The 24,011-nt window shown below is 36.0% G+C and overlaps 1 protein-coding gene across 1 annotated transcript in view; it reads right to left on the bottom strand.

Moving 5' to 3' along the window:
• Positions 1–18,480, bottom strand: part of TSEN15 (tRNA splicing endonuclease subunit 15) — a 23,626-nt gene extending 5,146 nt beyond the window's left edge. Inside the window, 4 exon segments of the mRNA XM_017848117.1 lie at positions 15,278–15,413; positions 15,712–15,793; positions 18,278–18,312; positions 18,315–18,480. Coding sequence (XP_017703606.1) covers positions 15,278–15,413; positions 15,712–15,793; positions 18,278–18,312; positions 18,315–18,411 — 350 coding nt within the window. The 5' untranslated portion in view covers positions 18,412–18,480.
• Positions 18,481–24,011: the final 5,531 nt, after the last annotated feature.

Here is a 24,011-nt window from a genome sequence, read left to right as displayed (position 1 = left end):
GTTTCTAAGAAAACTATATGGGAATTCTAGCCCATATATTGAAATTTAGAATAGAAATTTCCATCTTATTCACTACTTTTTTTCCATTCTCAATTTATATTTGTTTCCGGAGTTCTTTGATTTAAGCGGCAAAACATTTTCATACTTACCCCAAATACCCACGCAGGAAACCCTAACATTTGAAAACTAACTCAGAGTTGTAAAAGGGGTTTTGTTTTCAGAGTTGAGAGAAATCACTGTCAAAATGAAATGGAAGTTCCCATTTCTGAGGCCTTGTTTATGGTACTTGGTTGGCGGGGGGCAGGGATTGTGAATTACTAGTGAATCTTCTCGGTAGTAACAGAAAAAAATAGTTTATCTGCCTCTGTTACTCAAAGTACACTCCAGAAGTCTCACATAGTTTCTTGTTCAGGATCTCTTCCAGTCGCTTTTTCAAGTATGTTTAAAGCAAAGCCATCATCTTTTCCTCAACAAACAAGAACAAGACCTTTCTTGTTTGCTTCCATTATAGGATACTGCATAAAATTCTACAAATGTTTACTTTGCCTTTTAGTCAACAGGTTATACTTTCTCAATCTGTTAATAATAACAGTAACAAAAGATTCTGAAGTTCTTAAAAAACCACATATGATTGTAAAGATCCCAAGAACATTTAAGTATCACCAGACTATAATCTCACTTAATTTCTAACAAGCTTATGGCTTGAAATCTTACTTTAGAAATGACAGAATTATTTCCTTATATGTATAAATTTTAATAGCTCAGTTCTTTGGAAAATATTGTGACAACATTAGAAATATTGTATGTTTCATCACGCAAATCTACAATAATAAACGACAAAATTCTTTATAGTTCATACTGGATAGAAATCAACATATGAAAAATATAACCTATGTATTAATAATAACAGTTTCAAGTTTTAAACTCAGTTATATCTAAAGGGAAAACCCCACCTAAAGAAAATACATATCAAAAATTATAGCTATTTTATTAACAGTAACAAAATTTGATGCTCACAACAGGTTTTTCTTTCTCATAACTGTTCACAGAGGAGCTCTGTGTACAGGAAAAAAGTGATTCCAGAGCTTCATCTATCTAACTTGAAAACAAGCCTGAAGCAAATACACAGTTAACACTATTTGGCTAATACCTTCAGTCCAAGCTATGTAAATGCTTTCCATAAGTCTTAGCATTGATTTTTCTGTAATGATTCTAAAACAGAGACTAAGTAATCTCCAGAGATTTACAAAGAGGACAAGAAGTTGAAGACCACATTACTTTTAACTTCAAATGTTATTGAAATGAATGTATCATGGGTTAAAAGTAGTATTAATTTCAACCCATAGAAAGTATCTCCTTCTTTCCTTTTCAATGTGGCCAAATAACATACGCTATAGCCTTATTAGTAAAAGAGAATAACTCCTTGATTTGCCTCATGATGATATAATGGAATGACATACCATAATGCAACTCTGAAACATAATGCAAAATCAAGTTGGTGCCAGAGGCACCAAAGGAGCGTTATTCATCCACAGGCTCAGTTCCAAAGAAAAGTTTCAGGGATAACAGACCTCCTCCTTGAAATTCATGCCAATGCCTTCCTAGTAAAAAATCAAGGCAGCTAAAATTCCAAGGGGGTTTACTGAACAATCAAGCTATCCACCCCAGTGGGAAGTCATTCTGTAATAAACTGCAAGCTTTTTTTTAAGGGTAAGAGAAAAAAAAAATGCTGTATCAGTTAAAAGAAGCTGCCAGAATTGAGGGTTTCACCAGCAGCAGATTTCTAACAGAGGTAAGGTGAGGACACACATCCTAATATGCAGAGAGGCCAAATGACAGAAGTCATTTTGCAGTTATAAGACTTCGGGACTCAAATAAAATAGTGGTCATTATAATGAATTTGTAATAAGGATTATGCTTTCAGAAAGTGGCAATATTTTTCCATTACAGGGAAATAATAATGGACGGTCCTTCAATAAAGTATGTAGCATTTGAGGATTAAATCTCATATCTAAGAATATCTGCAGAGACATTCTAAAGAAAGAACTAGTTCTAGTAACCCTTTACTCCAGAATTAATGTAAGTCCTTTTCCCAAGGCACTAGGGAAAACGAGGGGTGAAAGGGCAGAGAGAATATAAATGAAAAGAAATTCAACTAAAAAATAAAGAGGTTATTCATAACATTAGCAGGTTACAATGTAAAGCGTGGAAAATGGTGATAAATCCTGCAAGTGGATGGATTTTGCAGATACATATGTGTGTGTGTGTGTGTGTGTGTGTGTGTGTGTGTATATATATATATTTTTTTTTTTTTTTTTTGAGAGAGTCTTGCTCTGTCACCCAGGCTGGGAGCACAGTGGTGTGATCTTGGCTCACTGCAACTTCCACCTCCTGGGTTCAAGCGATTCCTTTGCTTCACTATGCCTCCCAAGTAGCTGGGACTACAGGCACATACCACCACACCAGCTAATTTTTTGTATTTTTAGTAGAGACGGGGTTTTGCCATGTTGGCGAGGTATCGAACTCCTGACCTCAGGCGATCTGCCACCTCAGCCTCCCAAAGTGCTGGGATTACAGGCGTAAGCCACTGTGCCTGGCAGATTTTGCAGATATTCTAATTTTTTGGAAACTCTTAAAAGGTTGCTTATAGTATATTCTTATGATCGTTAAAGTATTATTTAGCAAGTCTCTGCTGCAGGAACACAGTTAGCCTAAGATAGCTTTACCCAATCTTTCAACAAATACTTACCACCATGTACCAGGTACCAGGTTAGACCCTAGGGATATACCAATAAACAAAACAAAGTTCTCACTTTCAGGGAACTTACTTTCCAGTGGAGGAAAACAGACAGTAGATAATCAAAGAAAACCAAATACGCAATAGGTTGACTAGCATTAATATAGCAAGTGTTTTAAAGGAGGACCACTTAGTACGTCCAGGAGGTGAGATAATAGCAGCTTAAGCGAGAGTGGTAACAGTTGTAGAGAAGTGGTAAGAAATGGACAGATTCTGGATGTATTTTTAAGGAACTGACAGGGTTTACTGATAAATTAATTTGGGGGTATGAGAAAATGGAAGAATAAAAACTAAGAGATTATAGCAAGGTTACAGGATACAAGGATAATATACAAAAGTCCACTGTATTCCTATATATCAGCAATAAACAACTGGAATTTGAAATTAAAAACAAAACACCATTTACATTAGCTTCATAAAAGATAAACATTTAAGTATAAATCTAAAATATTTATAGGATCTATGTGAGAAAACTGTAAAACTCTGATGAAAGAAATCATAGGAGATCTAAATAAATCGAGAGATAGTCCATATTCCTGGATACCAATTCTTCTCAATGTGATCCGCAGTAAGTGCAAACCCATTCAAAATCCCAGCACGTTGTTTTGTAGATATTAACAGGCTGATTCTAAAATTGATACAGAAAGGCCAAAGACTCAGAATATCCAACAAAATGTTAAAGAACAAAGTGAGAGGACTGATTTTATCTGACTTTAAGACCTATTACAAACCGGGCACAGTGGCTCACACCTGTAACCCCAGCACTTTAAGAGGCTAAGGCAGGTGGATCACTTGAGGTTAGGAGTTTGAGACCAGCCTAGCCAACATGGTGAAACCCTGCCTCTACTAAAAATACAAAAATTAGCCAGACATGGTGGCACACACCTATAGTCCCAGCTACTCGAGAGGCTAAGGCATGAGAATTGCTTGAACCCAGGAGGCAGAGGTTGCAGTGAGCCGAGATCGTGCCTTTCCACTCCAACTTGGGCACAAGAGTGAGACCCCGTCTCAAAAAAAACACACAAAGAAAAAAAAAAAAAGACCTATCGTAAAGCTATAGTAGTCAAGATCATGTGGTATTGGTTAAGGAATAGATAGGTCAATGGAATAGAATAGAGAGCTCAGAATTTACCCACATAGTCAATTGATCTTTGAAAAAAAAAAAAAACAAAAGCAATTTGATGAAGAAAGAAACATCTTTTCAACAAATGGTGCTAAAGTAACTGGATGTTCACCTGGAAAAAATCAGTCTAAACACTGACCTTATATCCTTCATAAAAATTAACTCAAAATGGATCATAGACCTTAATGTAAAATGCAAAACTATAAAACTTCTATAAGACAAAATAGGATGCCTTGGATTTGGTGATGAGTTTTTAGATAAAATACCAAAAGCATGATCCAGGAAAAAAAAAATTCTATCAGATTCTATTAAAATTTAAAACTTCTGTTCTGCAAAACACAATGTTAAGAGAATGAAAATATAAGCCATGGATTGGGAGAAAATATTTGTAAAACACATATCTGATAAAGGACTTGCATTCAAAATATACACAGAACTCTTGAAAGTTAACAAAAAGAAAACCGAACTTAAAAATGGGCAAAAAATCTGAACAGACACCTCATATGTGGCAAATGAGCATATGAAAAGATGTTCAACATCATATGTCATTAGGAAATTGCAAGAAGTTAAAAAACTAGCAATGAGATGCCACTGTGTGCCCACTAGGATAGCTAAAACCCAAAATGCCACGCTAGCAAGGATACATATTGCTGAGTGAAAGCCAATCTGAAAGGCTACATACTGTATTATTCCAGCTATATGCCATTCTGCAAAAGACAAAACAACACAGAAAGTGAAAAGTTCAGTGGCAGCCAGGGGTGGGCTTGGGGGTAAAGAGAGGGATGAATAAATGAAGCATAGGGAATGTTTATGGCACTGAAACTATTCTGTATGTGACGATGAATACATGACATTATGCATTTGTCAAAAACCACAGAATTGTGCAATAAAAAAAACCCTAATGTAAATGACAAATTTCAGTTAATAATAATAATAATAATGTATGAATATTGGTTAATTGTAACAAATATACCATACTAACACAAGGATGTTAATAACAGGGGAAACACTGCTCGACTGGGACTTAGATGGGAAATCTCTGTACTATCTGCTCAATTTTTTCTGTAAATCTAAAATTGATCTAAAACATAAAGTGTGCGTGTATGTGTGTGTGTGTGCATACATTTTAAAATGACTCTAAGGTTTTTGGCCTGAGCTTCAGAATGAATACAGTTGCCATTTATTGACATAAAGAAAACTACAGAAGGAGAAAGTATAGGAGCAAATCAAGATTTCTTTTTGGACATGCTAATTTGAGATGCCTTTTTAGATCGCAGTAGAGATGTCAAGTAGGCAGTTACATATATGAGTCTGAAGTTCATGGAAGAGGGTGAGATGGAGATAAAAATTTGGGAGTCATCAGTATGTCGATGATATTTAAAACCTTGGAACCAGATGATGCTGCTTAGGGAGTGAGTATAATAAAGAGAAAAGCTCAGATGACTGAGCCCTAGTCACTTAACCTCCTCAAATCCGCCAATTAGGTTCTTGCATTAATAGCTAAACATCTATATCCTCACACATTTGCACATTGTAATTGGTATCCATTACAGAAAACAGAAACAAGCATTACAATTCCTAATATCCTGACTCAATCTTCTCACCTTTGTTTCAGGATTTCCTAAAGATTTTGTGGTGGCAAACTCTTGATTTAACTTTCTCTTACCTTTGACTTCCTTAATCCTTAAGAGGTTGCTTTTCCTGAACTGTTACTTCCCAGGAGGAGAGTTGTTTGTTTGTTTTTTCATATTTTTTCTATGTCTGTCTCTCCTTTCCTCCACTCCTTTTCTCTCCATTCCCATCTCTGTTGTATCACACATACTCACTCCTCCTTCTCCACCCACCCCACACCAATCTAGGGCTTCTCACCAACTGCAGGCAGGTACTCTCTCTGCCATTACTACATACCCAGTCATAATGAACTACTGGCAAATTTCAGGCCCTCTCAGGCCTCAATATCTTGCTCATATTATTACTTTAACCAGGGCATCCATTCCCATCCTTGTTCCTTGTTCCTGCATATTTCAAACATCTTGTCCTCCAGTAAGTTTTTCCAGACTCTCTCATCTCTTTATCCCACTAGTCGAAGTTAGGTCTCCTCCCTCTGTGGTCTTCGTCAGTACCCTGTATGTATCTGTCATTACATTTATCACACTGGATGTAAATGTCTGTCCACCTCAGCTCTAGACTGTGAGCATCTTGTAGGCAAAGTCTATGATATTTTGTACCCCTTGAGCCCAGGCAGCCAATAAATAAATAAGCAACTTAGAAAATACTGGAATAATTTGCAATTTACCTTTTTATGCTATCCTAAAACCAAATTTTGTCTCTAGATAGTATATAATTAAGTTTATATTCATTATATTTAAATAAAAAGTATAATTAAATACATTTATAACATTTTAGTGAAGGGTAAGACCAGTAAATAAACTTTTAATTTTCCCTACACATCTCAGTGTATTAAAATATTAATTTTTTTCTTCTCCTCATGAAAACACAAAGGCAATGGATTTAAAAATAAATAATTTGTCCATTTATATTATCTGGGTTACTGCTGTGATAATACAAACAGCTAATAAAATATTCTTTAATCATGTCCTTTAAAAAAAGAAGAATTACTATTGACAGTCTTTAAAAGCTATATTGGGAAAAATTAATTCTGACAAAGAAAAAATAACTAAAATTCATTAGATTCAATGTATGAGAAAAAGAGAGTACATTCTTTTGAAAACAACATTGAGGGAAATAGGATGTGATATGCATTAATAAGCTAAGCATCAGATTAAGCAAAGCACCTCAGGCTAGGAATCCTAACTTTGGCTCTGACACTCATTTCTAATGTGCACAGAATTATTTTCACTTCTCTTAAGGCATAAATTCCTTTAATTGTACAATAATCTTGCCAAAATAATTTTATTCAAACCAACTTTTAAAAGCTCTTAGACTTTTAGCTTCATGGTAGCTGAGCTTGCAGAGAAGCAATTTGGTAATTGAATGTTTACATCTTTTTCTAAACTTCTCAAGTAATATGCGGATGCCAAGAAGAACTTTTGAAATATTTTTGTCTTAGATAAGATGGCTGAGTGTATTCAATTTAGAAAGGTTACCAAATGCCATGAAACAATAAAAACAAAAGAAATGCCACTATTTGGGGTCCTAGGGGAACAAAATGGTGATGGGAGAGGCTCCATTCTCCCATCCACTATTCTTCTCTGACACTGAGAAGAAAGAACCATTTATAATTTCGTCCGGTTTGAAAGGATGAATGATTCACATATTACTAAAGAAGGAACTACAATCCTTTGGGGAAAAAAAAAGGAGATTAAGTTTTAGAAAGCTGTATCCTAACTGTGCCTGGATTTTATAATTGTATAAGACATTTCACTTCGCTCAGCTTTTTTTAAAACTTATATATAACCACAGATGAGCTTAAAATATGGCAACTAAGGTTTTCCCACCTCTTGTATCTTACTGAAGAAACAAAATTTACATTGGAATTGGGAGGTGACACAGAGCTTATGAGGGGGAAAAAAAAAACCCTACCAGTAGTTAAAGACTAGAAAATCATTTTGTTCCCTTATCATTTGAGTCCCTGTATAAGTCACTTAAGATATTTTCCCATTTGCAACTACCTGTAGTACTACTACAATTACAGAAAAGTGTAATACTATTATCCTAACTTCGGAATAGTATACTTCTACCATTTAGGGCACTCAATAAATACCAACGGACCCAAGGTGGTCCAAAGTGAAGCTCATCAGGCTATCTGAACATAAATTTGACTTCATTTGCAATCTTAGCACTGAAAAAGATAGGTCACTAGTTTTAGTTAGTATTCCTCTTGTTGTCTCATCTTTAAATCCATCAGATCTCTTTCATCTCTGTGTATCTACGAATATGATTTTATACCATTGCTGTGTCTGAGGAAACTGTACGACAGTCATTTACCAAAGTTGCTTCATGTATTCCTTAGATTCAATATAGCATAGAAACAATCTAGAGTACTCTCCATATGGATGCCATGCAAATATACAATTTAATATGGCATTATAATGCAAACTAAAAATTATTTTACATTAGCTTTAGGAAGTATTTTTAGATGAGAGAAACAAGAAACACTAGCAATTAATTACTTCGTACTCCATCAGCAAAATCTTCCCACTAGATAATCAGAAATGGGCACTTTATCAATTGTATTCTCCCATTACAGATCAGGAAATAACATTAAATCAATATTTTCATAAGGACTGTTACACACAAGACCTTCTGAAATTTGAAAAACATGACAAAGTGTTTCAACTGTGATCACATATCATATATAACTGCTTTACAGAAAACATGAATCACAAACCGTACTTATGCTCATAGTAATGCATTCACTCATAGTGATTCAAATACACATTCACCCTGTAAAGGAATCTGTCTACTCTCTTGCCAGAAAGTATGTATACAAAATCACCAGGTCTAAAGCCTGGGAAAGTAAGTGGGAAGCCGACACTAAAAACTGTTCAGGCATTCTTAGAAAAGCACACAGATATAACATTAAACACTACCTAGAACAATTACCTTTTAAGGAGGCAGAAAATACATATACACCATAAAATAAATAATAAACCATATAAATATACATGCCACTCTGCCACATAACAGTCAAGTGATGACTGAAACAGTGGGACTATTTGCCATTACTAGGGAAATATTTTATAACTAAGTTGTAGTTAACTATGTAAATGACAGACTTTGGTCCAGCTTTACAAACAACAGATTTTAAAATTTGTCTCCTACAATAAAAGAGACAGTTATCAGGCCTTATGTGCTATGCTCTTTGTAAATAATAAGAAATTGTAGCTCCAGGAAACTGCCAACTCCTCTGGCTCTACAGCTATGTATGCCACCCAACTCTCCTACTAATAAAAATGTTATTTAAGGTTTTTTGAGGAATACAAAGCATTTTTTAAGGCACTATATTCAAGCAGCTAAGAAGCAGAGTCTAAAATGGTGATTTACAACTGGTGTGCTGAGGTTGGTTGTACAGTATGTGGCAAGTAATTTGTTTCTAACAATAGAGTACTAAAGTTGGCAGGGTACTTTTAAATATAAAACTAATATTCCTGATAATATTATCAGTCTCACCAGTGATATTCCAACATTTTTTCTTGAGTGAGAGTCAAAAGACAAAGTTAGCGCTAAGAGGTCCTGGGAACAATACATGGGCCAAAGCCCATTATTATTATATAAGAAAGAATAATGGCTACTTTTGGGGGGAAGAAAGATTATGATTGGGATGGGGCACATTGAAAAGTTTGTGAGGTGCCTAGAAAAGTTCTATTTCTTGACTTAGTTATAATTACAAGACTTATAGATGTTTGCCTTATAACTCATTAATCTATACATTTGTATTGTGTGGTTTTCCATAACTAGTTTCATTTATAATAAAATATTTTTAAAAACCAATAAAGCAAGAGAAACTCTAATAGCTGTGAGGTTGAGACCCTGGTACAGCTCACTTAATCTTTTATTATCTTTTGGAAAAGTGGGGTACAAATAAAATATACTTTTAACCTCAGCTTTTTGTATGTAAAGTTAGGATAAAACAAACACCCTGTATACCACTAGGGATTTTGTTGCTGATTTAATGAATGTCTACTTGTAAAAATATTTTGAAATACTTTGAAATTCTGTAACATTCTCTGCAAATGCAAAGTATTCTTAAAACCACATAGAATAAACAACAGCCTCACTTCCTTGCTTAAAGCCCTTCAATGACACCACCCATTTAGCAGTAATTTTCACAGTGTTCTTTATGGAAACCTAAGACTCCATAGATATGCTTCAGGGGCAGGGCATCATGTACAGATAAGCAGATTGTGCTTTGCACAAGGGTGCCTGGCACAAGTGGATCTAAAAGCTGGCCTTTGCTGTTCACCAAGCCTTGAACCTTAGTGAAGAGACATTTTTCTTTGTATGTCGAGAGGGAGCTCCTTTTTCTAAATTGTTCAGACTCTCTAAGTGCTAGCTGTAGTTCTATTCAAAATTTCCCCATTAAACAGTACCTTATTTTTGTCAAACAATAAAAACAAACTGTCCGAAAGTCTTCTTCAAAGTTAAGACAAATCACAGACAAACACATTTTATATTTGTAATTCCTTGATTGACAAACATACTTGAGCATTTGAGTTCCTCTTCTGTGAGTTGCCTATTCATATTCTTTGCCCATGTTTCCCATTGGGATTTTTTTTCTGAAGTCACAGAAGCAAATTCTAAATTAATCTGTCAGTTATGCACATGCTATAAATCTTCTCCCAGTCTGTGAAAACTTACATACTGCAAGTGCAAGTATAAACTAGTAATAATCCTTTTGGTAACAATTTAGCAATAACCAGTAAAGATGAAGGGATAAGCCAGGCCCAGTGGCTCACACCTGTAATCACAGCATTTTGAGAGGCCAAGGCGGGTGGACAACTTGAGGTCAGGAGTTCAAGACCAGCCTAGCCAACATGGTAAAACCCTGTCTCTACTAAAATACAAAAAATTAGTTGGGTGTGGTAGTGCATGCCTGTAATCCTAGCTACTCAGGAGGCTGAAGCAGGAGAATCACTTGAACCTGGGAGGCGGAGATTGCAGTGTGCTGAGATCGCGCCACTGCACTCCAGCCTGAGCAACAGAGCTAGAATCCGTCTCAAAAAAAAAAAAAGAAAAGGAAAGAAAGAAGTATAAATGTCCCAGCTATTCTTAGGGAAACTTTCATACATGAGTACAAGGAGGTACTCACAAGGCTATTCATTAGAATACCATTAGTAATAGCAAAAAAGTAAAAACAATGATGGCCTTCATAATCTAAACAAACTTTCCCATCTAATTTTCCATCCTTTCCCTCTTTTTTCTGAAATTTTATTCATCCATTTATTCACTTACTGCCTTAAGGAATATGACTATACACCTACTCTGACCAGACACCATGCTAGGTAGGCAGTCATGCTTAATTACTTACAGTTGTCCTACTAAACCATGGTCTCTTACCTGCTAAAGAGACTTTTCTTGTCCTTCCTGAGTTTTGACATAACTTTGTACATATCCCTGTTAAAGTACTTATCAGTACTCCATTATCCTTGTTATTCAATTATCTAGCTACAAAATAAGTGAAGGCAGTCCCAAATCACACATTCAATTAAATATCTGAAAGGGTAATTCTGTTTTTTTTAGATTCCATCCAACAATTAACAAACAAACAAAAAAAAATGTATTTTCTAAGCTAATATTCAGTGCTAGAATACTACTTTCATGAGGATGTCATGAAAGTATTTGTTCATCATGGTATCCCCAGCACCTAGATCATTGCCTGACACGTAAGAGTCACTCAATAAATACTTGTTAAGACCAAAAAACCCAAGCAATATTATCTGACAAATAATATTTAAAAGTGAAAACAGAATCATTAATTTATGTAGATGTTTTATCACTGAATAAGTAAAAGCTGTTTTCCTTCTTAAATAAAAGTATTTTTCTTTCATGATGAGTTACCCTCACATCCTCCCACCAAATACTTTTAGGACATGTCCCAGTGAATTTCTTTGCTATACAAGGTTATCAGAGACTCAACATCAATCATTTTCTTCTCTGTGTTACTAACACAGAAAAATTCCCACATTAACTATGAAAGGCTGGAATTGCAGCATTACTGTTAGACATATAACATTTTATATCATAAAATACACTAAAAGTAAAAATAGATAAAAGTATGCCTACTACCTAAAAGATTGCCCTGTTAAAGACTGAGTAATGAAATCACACACACATATATACACACATATTTCCATTTGTTAAAATGTTATTTGCATAGTTTGAGTTGAGAAAATGTTATGCACTAAAAGACATATAAATCTAGTATGTATCAGGCCTCATTTGTGCTATTTTCTATATTAGTATTCTACTGTATAATATAGTTAAGAATATTTATATAAAAACAAGACATAAAGATTTAAGCTCTCTCAGTTATTAAATGCAAGAGCATCAAAATAGCTTACCAAATTATCACTCCAACTAATTCTACTTGAAGAAGAAAACAAGATTTAGCCATTCAAGCTAGAAAAGCATTAATTACCACTTGGAAAATACTAGAAATTAACAATAGAAACAAATTTGTACTTCTAGACTTATGAAATGATTTTGATTAAAATAGGTTATTGCTTTCATTAATTTTATTTTTTAGGGATAAATGCATGTTAATTTCAAATAGTACTCCTTGTCCAAACAAATAATATAACATTAATACTAGCTAGGACAATATTTGTTACAGTAATTAAAAGACAGAAATAATGAGTTCTCAGGAATGAATTAAGACTCTTGGATATAGGATGGCTTGAAAAACATGCTAGTAAAAACCGGAAAGTACTAGTGATTAAATCTGATGTCAATGCTAACAACTATTTGTAATTCTCAAACACAGAAAAAACTCCACAGTAAGGAGCTTCTCAAAGAAGCATATGAATAGACTGATATATTAAAAAACAATTCTCATTATGAATCATAAATCCAAAAAATACTTCATAGAAATCTGCAAATTTAGTTTAATATGGCTTTATGAAATATGCACAATGAAAATAACCAGTTACAGTAGCTTTAATTTAGAAGGGATCTTGCATGTACTGGTAATCTAAATCCTTCAACGACAAAAAAAAAAGACAAGGAAACTGAAACCCAGAGAAATTAGGTGTGTTGCTAAGCATCAAACAAAATGTTAAGTGTTAGTCTCAAGGCTAGAAACCAGGTCTTAAGACTTTATAGTCTAGGGTTTTTTTCTATTAGACTGCTATATATTCAGTTATAGTCAGCTAGAAAAAATATAAGTATTCATCAACGGTATTCACGCTGGAATTTAAAAGGCTCTGCTCTTTTCCCTACTTATATGCCACCCAAATAGAGCTGTGTTTTCATTTGTTCATTCTTCCCATACCCCAGTCTCAGAGGTTTACAGCTCCCCTTTACATGCTCAATGTTACTCTCTTCCATCATTCTCTTGAATCCATCCTTCCTCATCTCAAGAATCTTGCTCCATCAATAATTGCCATCTTTTTTCTATTTTCAGACTTTCTGTAGGACAGCTCACATGGCAGCTGGCTTCCTTTACAGCAAGCAAGAGAGAGTGCCCAAGATAGAAGCCACAGTCTTTTGTAACCTAATCTTAGAAGTGACATCCCATCATTTTTGCCAAATTTTATTCATTAGAAGCAAGTCACTGAGTCCAGATCTCACTCAGTGGAAGAGAGTTATACAAGGGAGTGAATACCAGAATTATAAGAAGCCATCTTAGAAGCTGCCTGCCACAGCTTCTAAAGAAGAAATGCATAAGGGAGGTTTGCTAACCAGATACCAAGACTTCTTACAAAGCGAGCGATTAAGCGATGTGGTATTGGCAAAAGGACAGATAAACTGACTAATGGAATATAATAGAGAACCCAGAAACAAATTAATGCATGTTTGGAACTTTGGAAAACGGCAGAAGTGATATGTCAGATAGTGAGGAAAGAAGGGCCTATTCAGTAAATAGGGGTAGAAAAAGTGGTTATCCACATGACAATGGTATCCTTAACCTCCTCTCACACCATTAAAAACAACAAGAATAACAGAACTCTTAGTGAAAATATAGGTGAATATTTTTTAGACCGTTAGATAGAAAATATTTCTTAAACTAGACACAAAGACGTTGATTATAAAAGATGGATAAATATGATTATATTCAAATTAAGAACTGTTATTCATTGAATGACATCTTAAGATAGTAAAAGATTTAAAAACTGGAAAACACAATAAAAAACTATTAGTGTCAAGAATATATAAAGAATTCATACAAGTCAATGAGAAAACTAAAAACATCCCAATAGGCAAAAGATATGAACAGATATTTCTTATAAATAATACATATATAAAGAAATATTTGGTATTATGAGTGATAAAAGAAATGTAAATTAAGACCACAATGAGAATAATCCATTCCGTTGGCAAAAATTTAAACGTCTGACAATACTAAATGTGAGAGACAATACAGCTCCAAAGGATCTTATTTACATTGCAGGTGAAAAGTAAATTGAGGCAACCACTTTGAAAATAGTTTGAAATTATCTCCTAAAGTTAAACATTAGCAACACTCCATCATCGAGGGAGTGGATATGAAAATGGGGGTATAATCACACAATGGAATATTATGTGGCAGCCAAAAAAGTGCACAAGAATGAATGAATTTTAGCAAAATATTAAGTGTATAAGGTCAGCCTTAAAAGATAAGGTTTTTTAATTAAAGTTAAAAACATCTAAAATTTAAAACTTCCCAATGAACATGGAATTCAGAATGACAGTTACCTCAGGTCAGTGAAAGCACGTTAAGGAAGGGACTTATAAGATTAGATGTTTGTTATTGTCCAAAATCTAGTTTTGCTCTGGGTGATGGTTACAGAGATACTTATTACATTATGAAAAACAACTAAGTGAATAAATAAAAACCAAGCATGAACTAATAATGAGAGTATGTCATGAAACAAAGACATGTTTAATCCAATGCTGTGTACCTAAGTTTTTAACAAAAAGGTCCCACAAGCTACATGAAACTTTGATTTCAACTTGCATGTTAATCATGCTCTTCACCAACTCCTATATCAAGTATGACTTGTATGACATGGTACATCTTATAATATCTGTTATTTCAAATGTAATGGTCTTACTTCCTTACCAAGAATATAAATATTTCTACCATACATATTGTCTCTGAAAAGTACTGACCATAGAGTAAGTGCTAAATAAATACTTGTTAAAAGCTTGATATACTTTGTATATTTGTTGCTGCCCAAATCCCATATTGAACTGTAATCCCCAGTGTTGGAGGTGGGGCCTGGTGGGAGATGTTTGGGTTATAGGGGTAAATCCCTCGTGGCTAGGTGCTGTCTTCAGGACAATGAGTTCTCGTGAGATCCGGTCATTTAAAAGTGTGTGGAACCTCCCCCTCAACACTCTCTCTCACTCCTGCTTTTGCCATATGACGAACTTCCTCCATGATTATAAGCTTCCTGAGGCCTCCCTAGAAGCCGAGTAGATGCCAGCACCATGCTTACTGTAAAGCCTGCAGAACTATGAGCCAATTAAACCTCTTTTTTTTTTTTAAAGAAATTACTCAGTCTCAGGTATTTCTTTATAGCAATGCAAGAATGGCTGAATACAACACTCATATTTAACTTACTCCTCAAATAGCCAAGAGTAAAGCTATGAAACTGGCATCCTAAATTTCTTTAAAAATATTATATCACCACATTTAATGTTTCCTACTGCTTTACTCGGGAAAGGAACTTAGACCAAAATCACCTTCTCACCTGTTATGGCTGAGGGAAGCAGTGATGGGGGTAGGCACCACAGTCTGTAACCTCTCCCCTTCTATCTCAGTACCAACAAGGCAGATGAGCTGGAGTTCTGGTAATCCTACACAGTTTACTTCATGCCAGCTTTTGCCTGAAAGAACATCATTGAATGGACAATAATGTGTATTAAATACAAAAGATAAAAACTCCAAACTTCTACCTAATACTCAGCTGAGCAAATATCACTCATAACACTACCTCCTATCTTTGCTTTTCTAATAGTTTGTTACTCAATGATTCCCAATGTAAATAAATAAATTGCAAAATTAACAGCAAATGCATAAAAGATTGCTTATTATAATGTTAAGAATGCTATATCCCAATCCAACCCCCCAATAACGTACCCCACCACAGTCCCAATAACAAAACAATATAAACAAACAACTTACTTTCCATGAGGTCCAGGTAAACCAAGAATGCTATATAAACTTGAGTGGCATCTCCTATATCTAATTCCATCATTTCTAAATACTGAAAATTAAAACATAATTGTCAAATTGAGAAGGAAAAATTATTTAATATTTTCTTTCAATCAACAAGTAGTCATTACGTATATATAATCTATAAAATTCTTCTAGGTATAGTGGAAGTTAAAATGCAAATAAGGTCTTAGAGATCGCTGTCTCTAAAGAACTTGTGACTGTTAAATACATGCACACTTAAAATTGTTAGGCAAATAACAATATATGACTGTAAGTGATTAAAAACCATGTAAATGGAATAAAAAACATGACAGCAGGTCAGAAGAGCTCTACTCAGAGGGACTGGTGAAAGCTTTATAGCAGAGGTGGGATGGGATACAAGTTGAGCACTGAAGAACATTATGATTTAAGTAAATGGAGAAGTAGAGTAATAGGGCAGGTAATCACACAAAGGTGGGATTAAGCCACATACATTCAAGGGGCTGTAAAGAAACCTATCTTCCAGCAATAGAGAAACCTTTTTAATAAAATTTGTGTTGGAACATGTTGGTGGGTACCGTGTATTTCCCTAGCCTCTTATTTGCATATGGAGATAATCTGCTAGAGTATCAGTCCTAACCTCTCTACCCACTCTTTCTCACTTTAAGAGTAGGGAATTATTTCATCATTAGATTTTTTAAAAGGGATTGACAAGGAACTAGAGAAAGCTGCTTCTTTCAGACTACTGGTCAGTATAAGGGGAAGACTTTCCAGGGGCCTACACCTGCAGGAGAATTCTGAGGCTGCACAGCTATGCCAGTGACTAGGTGGATATGCAGGGCTAATGCTGAGTTGAATTATTAGTAGACCTGCATGGGGACAGGTCTAAAGTCACATTCTCCCATCAGCTTCACTGTAACTGGAGGATACAGTTACAGGAGGATAAGAGTTATTAGTTGTCTACTTCAAACATGTTTTGAAAATAACACCCAAAACAATTTTTGAGCCAGGTTACAAGGCCTTGGTGGTCAAGCTATACGTGTGATTTTATCAGTATGGAAACACTGAGGATTTCTAAGCAGGAGAATAATAAAATAAAAGTGTGTTTGAGGATAATAAGTCTGATACCATTTCACTGGAAGAACCTACATAATTTTCAAATTAACAGAAAGGTGAAATTGGAAAACAAACACCCCTATTTTTTTATTACTTCTTTTCTTTTCTTCTAAAATTAATTTGATCCTTCAAGAAGAGAAATCGAAAGGGGAGATTTGATGGTCAAGGTGTATACAGCCATTAACTTGAAAAAGAAAACAAACTACAAGTATATAAACTGAATAACAACACCAAATCTAGATAAGGTTTTAAAAAGTTGTTTCTGGTGTTTCATTTATTAAGTACTTATATAGGGCTCTCTGTATGTTGAATGGCTTACAAATATTAATTAATTTAATCCTGTAACAACCCTATAAGTAAGTATAGACTATTAATATCCCCATTTTTCAGGTGAGGAAACTAAGGCATAATGAGATCAAGCAATTTGTCTCAAATTACAAGGTTGATAAGTGACAGAATCAGGATTTAAACTGAGTCTGATTTTGAGTTCATGCTCCTAACCAATATGCTGCCTCTCCATGCTATTGTTTCCCTAAAACGGCACTAAATAATATTTCCATGCTATTTTTTCTTTTTCTCACCTTTTGGGAGGATGAAGGGGACAGAGTAGGAAGATAAAATTATGCAAGAAAAGCTGAAAAAGGTTAACTCTTCAAACCTATACCTTCAAATTTTTTCTTGGCTGCTTTTAGATGATTACGAATCATTGCTCTCTAGCAGAAGAGTGCAATTCTGTTAAAGTACCGTACAGACCAGTTTTTGAGATTCTTACAAAACCCACATCTCCACTCACTGTCTATTCACTGCTTGGAACCTTACTGGTACAAGGCAGTAATGTCTCAAGCAGAAGCAAGCAGGGGACTATCTTTATCTCGCTTGCTGCTAATGTAGAAAAATACACGCAAAATGTGAGTGGCTGTGCTTTGAGCAAGAACCTATTCAAACCTTCGAAGAAATCTGAAATACTAGGAATCTGCACCTTTGCAAAACAAAGATGCACTCTGGGCCCAAGGCTAAGTGTAAACGTGACTGTGCCTAAATCTTTATTATGGACCCGCAGACCTTACCCATCGCCCACAAATTGTCTTGCATGGTTACCGTGAGGATTAAATAAATTTATCCCCCAAAGGGGATTTACCTAAATAGCAAAACCTGTGGAGCGCTTATTAGGGTCTCCTGGCTTGAGAGGGGCGGAGTTATCTCAGTTCCAGAATGGCTTTGGCTGGGGGGTTGGGTAAGTGTCGGGGCAATAGTGTAACTTGTTTAAACAAACAAAACCGATGCTGCCTGAGGCTAGCAGTTGTGCACACCGGTCCCCCTCGGTAAGGGGTCGCGCGTCCTCAGCTCTCCTGCTAAGGGAGAAAGAAAGACAGCTGCCTGGGAGTTCTGCCTGGGTTAGGGGCCTGGACGGCGCCCTGCTCCTCTCGCGCCTCCTGACCTTAGGGTGGGTGCCCATCCAGGCGTCCTCGGGGCCCACAAGGGAGCTCCGCCGCCGTCGCCAAAGCCGCGAACGCCGCCCGGACCCAGGCCGCTGCAGCCAGGGATCGGCTCGGAATCGCCGCGCTCCTCCATGCCTGCCGGTGCGGCGCTCCAGTGGTGCACCACTAACCGCGCCCGGCCAGGAGCTGCGGCGCGCGCGCCTGTGAGTTCCGCTTCCCCGAGGCTCGCAGTGGCCGCACGAGAGTGCTCAGAAACTGGGAGGAAAGTTGCATAAGCCCCTCCTTCTGACCAAGGTAGGTAGAACCTGCGCGAACGCTCTCTAGTTTCGCTCTGCGTTTATTCAAATCTGAACAAATTTTAGCGTGAAAAATATTAAAGAGTAGTCTGCGCCCAGAAGCTCTTAATCCTCTTTAAGTCAGGGCTGCCGATAACTCTCTGAGAAAGTTGGGGGATACATACGTCCTCTTTGCCTTCAGCAGTGGGGTCCTGGTTTCTGATTGCTGGGGAGGGGAAAAGCCTAACTCAGTGCCCTGACATAGAACTTTAAAGTAGAACCATAGTTTCAGGGTGGACCCACGTTTCAGGATGAGAGGAAACACGAGTTGCTGAATGAGTGTTCAGAAAGGTAGGATACAAACTAGCATAAGCATGTGATCTGGAAGCCAAGGATGAGGAGTTTCAGACAAGCAGAGTAGCACATTTTAAGTGTTTTTTAATTTACTGTGAGTGAAATGGGAAGCTATTGGACGCTCCTGTTATATTTTCATAGGATCACTCAGACTGATATGTTGAGGATAGACAGAAGGGAGCAAGGACACAAACGGACTGGTTAGGAGGCTATCGCATTGAACAGGACAAGGGTTACTCAAAATCCAAAGTCTCAGGCAGGATAACTTCTGTTTTCAACCATGATAGACTAAAACCCTACTGGACCATCCCCCAGCAGAAAACAACTTGGACACAATGCAAAAAGCTGAATATACTGCAATGTGAACAGTAGACTGGTAAGAAGGGCAAGCTTGCTTGAAGATGAGGAACTCCACTTCAACACAATACAAAAAGCTGAATATACTGGAATGTGAACAGCAGACTGGTAGGAAGGGCAAGCTTACTTGAAGATCAGGAACTCCGCAAGAAAATTCCCCTCTCTTTGGCATTTAGCTTGTGGCAAAGTGCAGTCCAGAAGTCAGGCTCAGCAGTACCAGGTGTGCATGTATAAAGCTTATCAGCTATTCTTATCTGGGGAAGCAGAAAAGTGAAGAAGAAAATTTTGAATTCTGAAGAGATTAAGAAATCCCAAGGAAGGAGTCAGAGAGTGGATCCCCAAACCTTCAACCCACATCTCTCAGAGATCCTGAACCAGCCAAAACAGAATCACAGCAGCTCAGTTAAAAACAAAAGATCTGAGCTGAGACCAGAGCTATCTCCAAAAGGGAGAGAGTTTTCAGTTAAAATCTAGCCAGGAAAATTACCTACTAATACAAAGGAAATAACACCCATCAGAGAAGAATAATAGAATCCAGACTCTCTACTTAACACTTATAAAGTCCAAAATACTATCCAAAACTGTCTGACGTATGAAATTCAAGGAAATGGATTGCATACTCTAGAGATCGACCCTGAGATGAATCAGATGTTGAAACTGACAGATAAGGATTTTAACGTGGCTATTATAACTATCCTCAATGAAGTAAAACATGTTTTCAATGAATGAAAATCAGGAGACAAATAGAAAATCTCAGCAAAGAAAAGGAAAAAAAAGATTTTTAAAACGAAACAAATTCTGAAAATTGAAAATTATAATTTTAGAAATAAAAAATTCACTGAGTGAATTTAACAGCCAAAAAGCAATTATGGAAGAAAAAGTAGGGAACTTGAAGATAGAGCAATAGAAATTATTAAAAGTAAACAACAAAGAGAAAAAGTATCTTTACAAAGTGACTAGACACACAGAGATTAGGTACATGTCAGACAATCCAACATGCATGTAAATAACAGAAGTAGAAGAAAAAAAGGACAGAAAAAATTTTTGAAGAGTGGCCAAAATTTCCCCAAATTTGATGAAAAACATTTACCAGTACAAAATGCTAAATATACAGCAACTAAAATAAACACAAAGAAGTCTACATTATAATAAAACTATTGAAAGTCAAAAAGATAAAGAGAAAAGCTTGAATGCATCAAAAGAAATAACACATCATACACAGGGAAAAAAAGGGCATCTATTATTGAATGAAATATAAAGCCACACATGAAGATTCATATGTTGCCCTCAAATATATTACATTTGAATGAGCATTTGCCACCACAAAGCAGCTACTAAGCACGAAAGAAGAAAATGGCACTGAAATTAATAGGGTCATTGAAGCACAAAACAATGACACTAATTCAAGTGATTGAAAGTGAATAAATCTCTCTAACTCCTAAAGATCCACATCAATTCATATGATGGCATTTTTTAAAACCTTAAGAGTATTTTGTTGCTAAACTGAGTAGAGGGAAAATTTTATAAATCAGTAAGGATATCCAGTGTGATTAGGGACTGTATGTTTGTATGTATCAAACATCTTCAGGGGAAGAATTTCAGCTTATGTTCAAGAAAAAATAATTGGGGTTATGGAAAACTAGAAGGATGGAGAAACCACAAATCAAAAAAGCAACAGATAAATGCCATCCTTTGGCAAATAGATTAAATACTGTTGCTTAGAAAAAGCATGATACATTCAAGCATGAATATTACATGCTTTTCAAAAGAGTTGAAGAATGAAAAGGGAGTGTCTCTTAGCTTCCCTGTTAGTGCAAACTTTTAAATAGGTCTTGGTGATTGGGAATGGCTAAGAATGAGCACAAAGGATTTGGGAACACTTAGACAACCTGGTATTTAAAGTACAGAATCAAAATGGCTATTGTGTCAATCTAGAGTGACATCCACTAGAGAACAGAGGAGAGTTTCAGTGTCTGGTAGCCTGGAGGATTTCTCCTTTTGTAAATGCTTCAATAGTTCACTCTATTAGAGAACCAAAGTACTGGGGAAAAAAAAAAAAAGCTAGATAAGAAGCTAGATAAGAAACGAATGAAATCCCCCCTGAGTATATTGGATTTAATCAAATTCATTGTAATCTGGCATTTGCTGAACTCATTTCCCAATGATATCCTGATTCAGATCATTTTATTCCTACAAAAATCTGTAATGTCTAGCCAGAGACATATTAATTCAGTAAGAGTCTCAAGAGGAAATGCGAACACTAAATTGTGATGTGAATCTCTAGTGTGGAAAGAAAATAAAGAAAAGCTTTTACACAGTATTGTATGAGACAGTGATTCCAAGCTGAAAAATGTAACCTAGCATTCTGGATCAGCTTTTCATTCACTGGTTGTAAGGAGGTTCATATATATCTTGTTGCTTTTTTTGTACACAAAACACACAATTTCCCATTCTCTGTGTTTCAAGAACAGAGAAAGATTCAAGAAAGAGAATGATTCAATATTGTAAAGATGACAATTTCCTCCAAAGTTATTTACAGATCCTAGCAATTCGAATTAAAATCCCAATAAGGATTTTCTTAATACCTGGTAAGCTGAAATGTGGGCATAAAGGGCCAAAAATAACCAAGACCCTTTTTGTGAACAAAAGGAAGGAAACTTTTGAAGTTAAAGTTCTGAAATATAAACATCTTATAAAGATAAGATTTTAAGCCAAATTTAAATTCTTACAAAGATCTGTAATTACAAGTATGTGATATTGTCACACGGATAGGTAAAACCAATGAAACAAAATAGGGAGCCAGGCAACAGACCCATACGAATGTGGACAGAAGTAACACTGCAGATGCAAGAAGGGAAGGAGAGAAAGGATGATGGACTACATGGTGTAGGCAAACACTTTTAAATCTCCAGGAGAAAATATAAAAAGAATATTTTGTGACCCCAAGATAGTGATTTCTTAAACAAGACACAAAAAGCACAAACCATATGGAAAAAAATTTGGTAAATTTAACTGTATCTCAGTAAAGAATTTCCAACCCTAAGAGAGTGGAGGGAAAATGACATCTGTAACACATCATTGAAAGAAAAGATACCCAGAATATATACAGAACTCCTAAAAATCAATTAGGAAACAAAACAGAACACTCCTTAGGTTAAAAAATGAGAATAGGCCGGGCGCGGTGGCTCAAGCCTGTAATCCCAGCACTTTGGGAGGCCGAGATGGGCGGATCACGAGGTCAGGAGATGGAGACCGTCTTGGCTAATACCGTGAAACCCCGTCTCTACTAAAAAATACAAAAAACTAACCGGGCGAGGTGGCTGGCGCCTGTAGTCCCGGCTACTCAGGAGGCTGAGACAGGAGAATGGCGTAAACCTGGGAGGCGGAGCTTGCAGTGAGCTGAGATCCGGTCACTGCATTCCAGCCCGGGCGACAGAGCATGACTCTGTCTAAAAAAAAAAAAATTAGAATAAACAGAAGAAAAGAGACAAAAAGTCAGCAAACATAACTTGATGTTCAGCCACATTGATTGAGAAAATGCAAATTAAAGTAAAAAGATACCATAATACACCTATCAGATTAGCAACAAAAACCAAGAGTTGGCAGAAAAGTAGACCAAAGGAAAGATGCACAAATCTATAATCCAAGAATTCTAATCCCAGGTATATATTCTAGAGCAATATTTTTAAATGAAGTGCCAGGACCCGTTAGTGGTTGTGAAATAAATTGAGTGGGTTGAGTACAGTATTTAAAAAGGAATTATTTAAAACATACATAGATTTCCAATCAACAACTTGAATGAATCTCATAAAAACCTAATGTATAGTCAAAATGTTCATTATAGAAGAGTATATACGATATTTGAATTGTAAAAAATTCAAATATAGCAGCTTTATTCATAATAGCCCAGAAGTAGAAACAACCCAAATGTCCCTCAACTGATAGAATATATAAAGTGGTATGTCCATACAGTGGAATATTTTTCAGCATTAAAAAGGAATAAAGTACTCATGCTACATCAGTGGACCTTGAAAACATAGTAAGTGAAAGAAGCCAATCACAAGGGATCACATGTTGTAGAATTCCGTTTATGTGTAACGTCTAAAATAGGCAAATCTATAGAGACAGAAATTAGATTAGTGAGAGAGTAGGGTGAGCTGGGTGACATGAGGATTGATCACTAATGAGTATTGGTTTCTTTTTGTGGTGATAAAAATGTACTAAAATTGATTGTGATCCTGTTGCATAACTATGAATATACTAAAAACCTTTGCAATGTATACTTTAAATAGGTGAATCGTATGGTATTTGAAGAAAAATTCAAGTGCAGGCAAAACTAACACACATTTAAGTGATGTACCAGAGTTCTCCAGAGAACAGAAACCAAAAGAGAGAAAGATATTGATTTTAAGGAATTGGCTCATGTGATTGTGGAGGTTTGAAAACCTGAAATCTGTGGAAGGCAGGCTGGCAGGTCAGAGACCCAGGAAAAATCTTATGTTGCAGTCTTGAGTCCAGGAGCAATCCGGAGTCAGAATTCCTTTCTTCATGGAGAATCCCATTCTTTTAAGACCTTCAACAGATTGGATGGCAACCCACATTATGAAGCGTAAACTGCTTTACTCCAAGTCTACTGATTTAAATGTTAATCACATTTGAAAAATATCTCACAGCAATATCTAGACTGGTTTGATCAAGCAACTGGGCACCCTAGCCTAGTGAAGTTGACCCATAAAATTAACCATCA

This window comes from Rhinopithecus bieti, unplaced genomic scaffold (assembly GCF_001698545.2).
Source record: "Rhinopithecus bieti isolate Rb0 unplaced genomic scaffold, ASM169854v2 scaffold_27006, whole genome shotgun sequence".
Lineage (NCBI taxonomy): Eukaryota > Metazoa > Chordata > Mammalia > Primates > Cercopithecidae > Rhinopithecus > Rhinopithecus bieti.
This window is presented reverse-complemented; position numbering and strand designations above follow the sequence as displayed.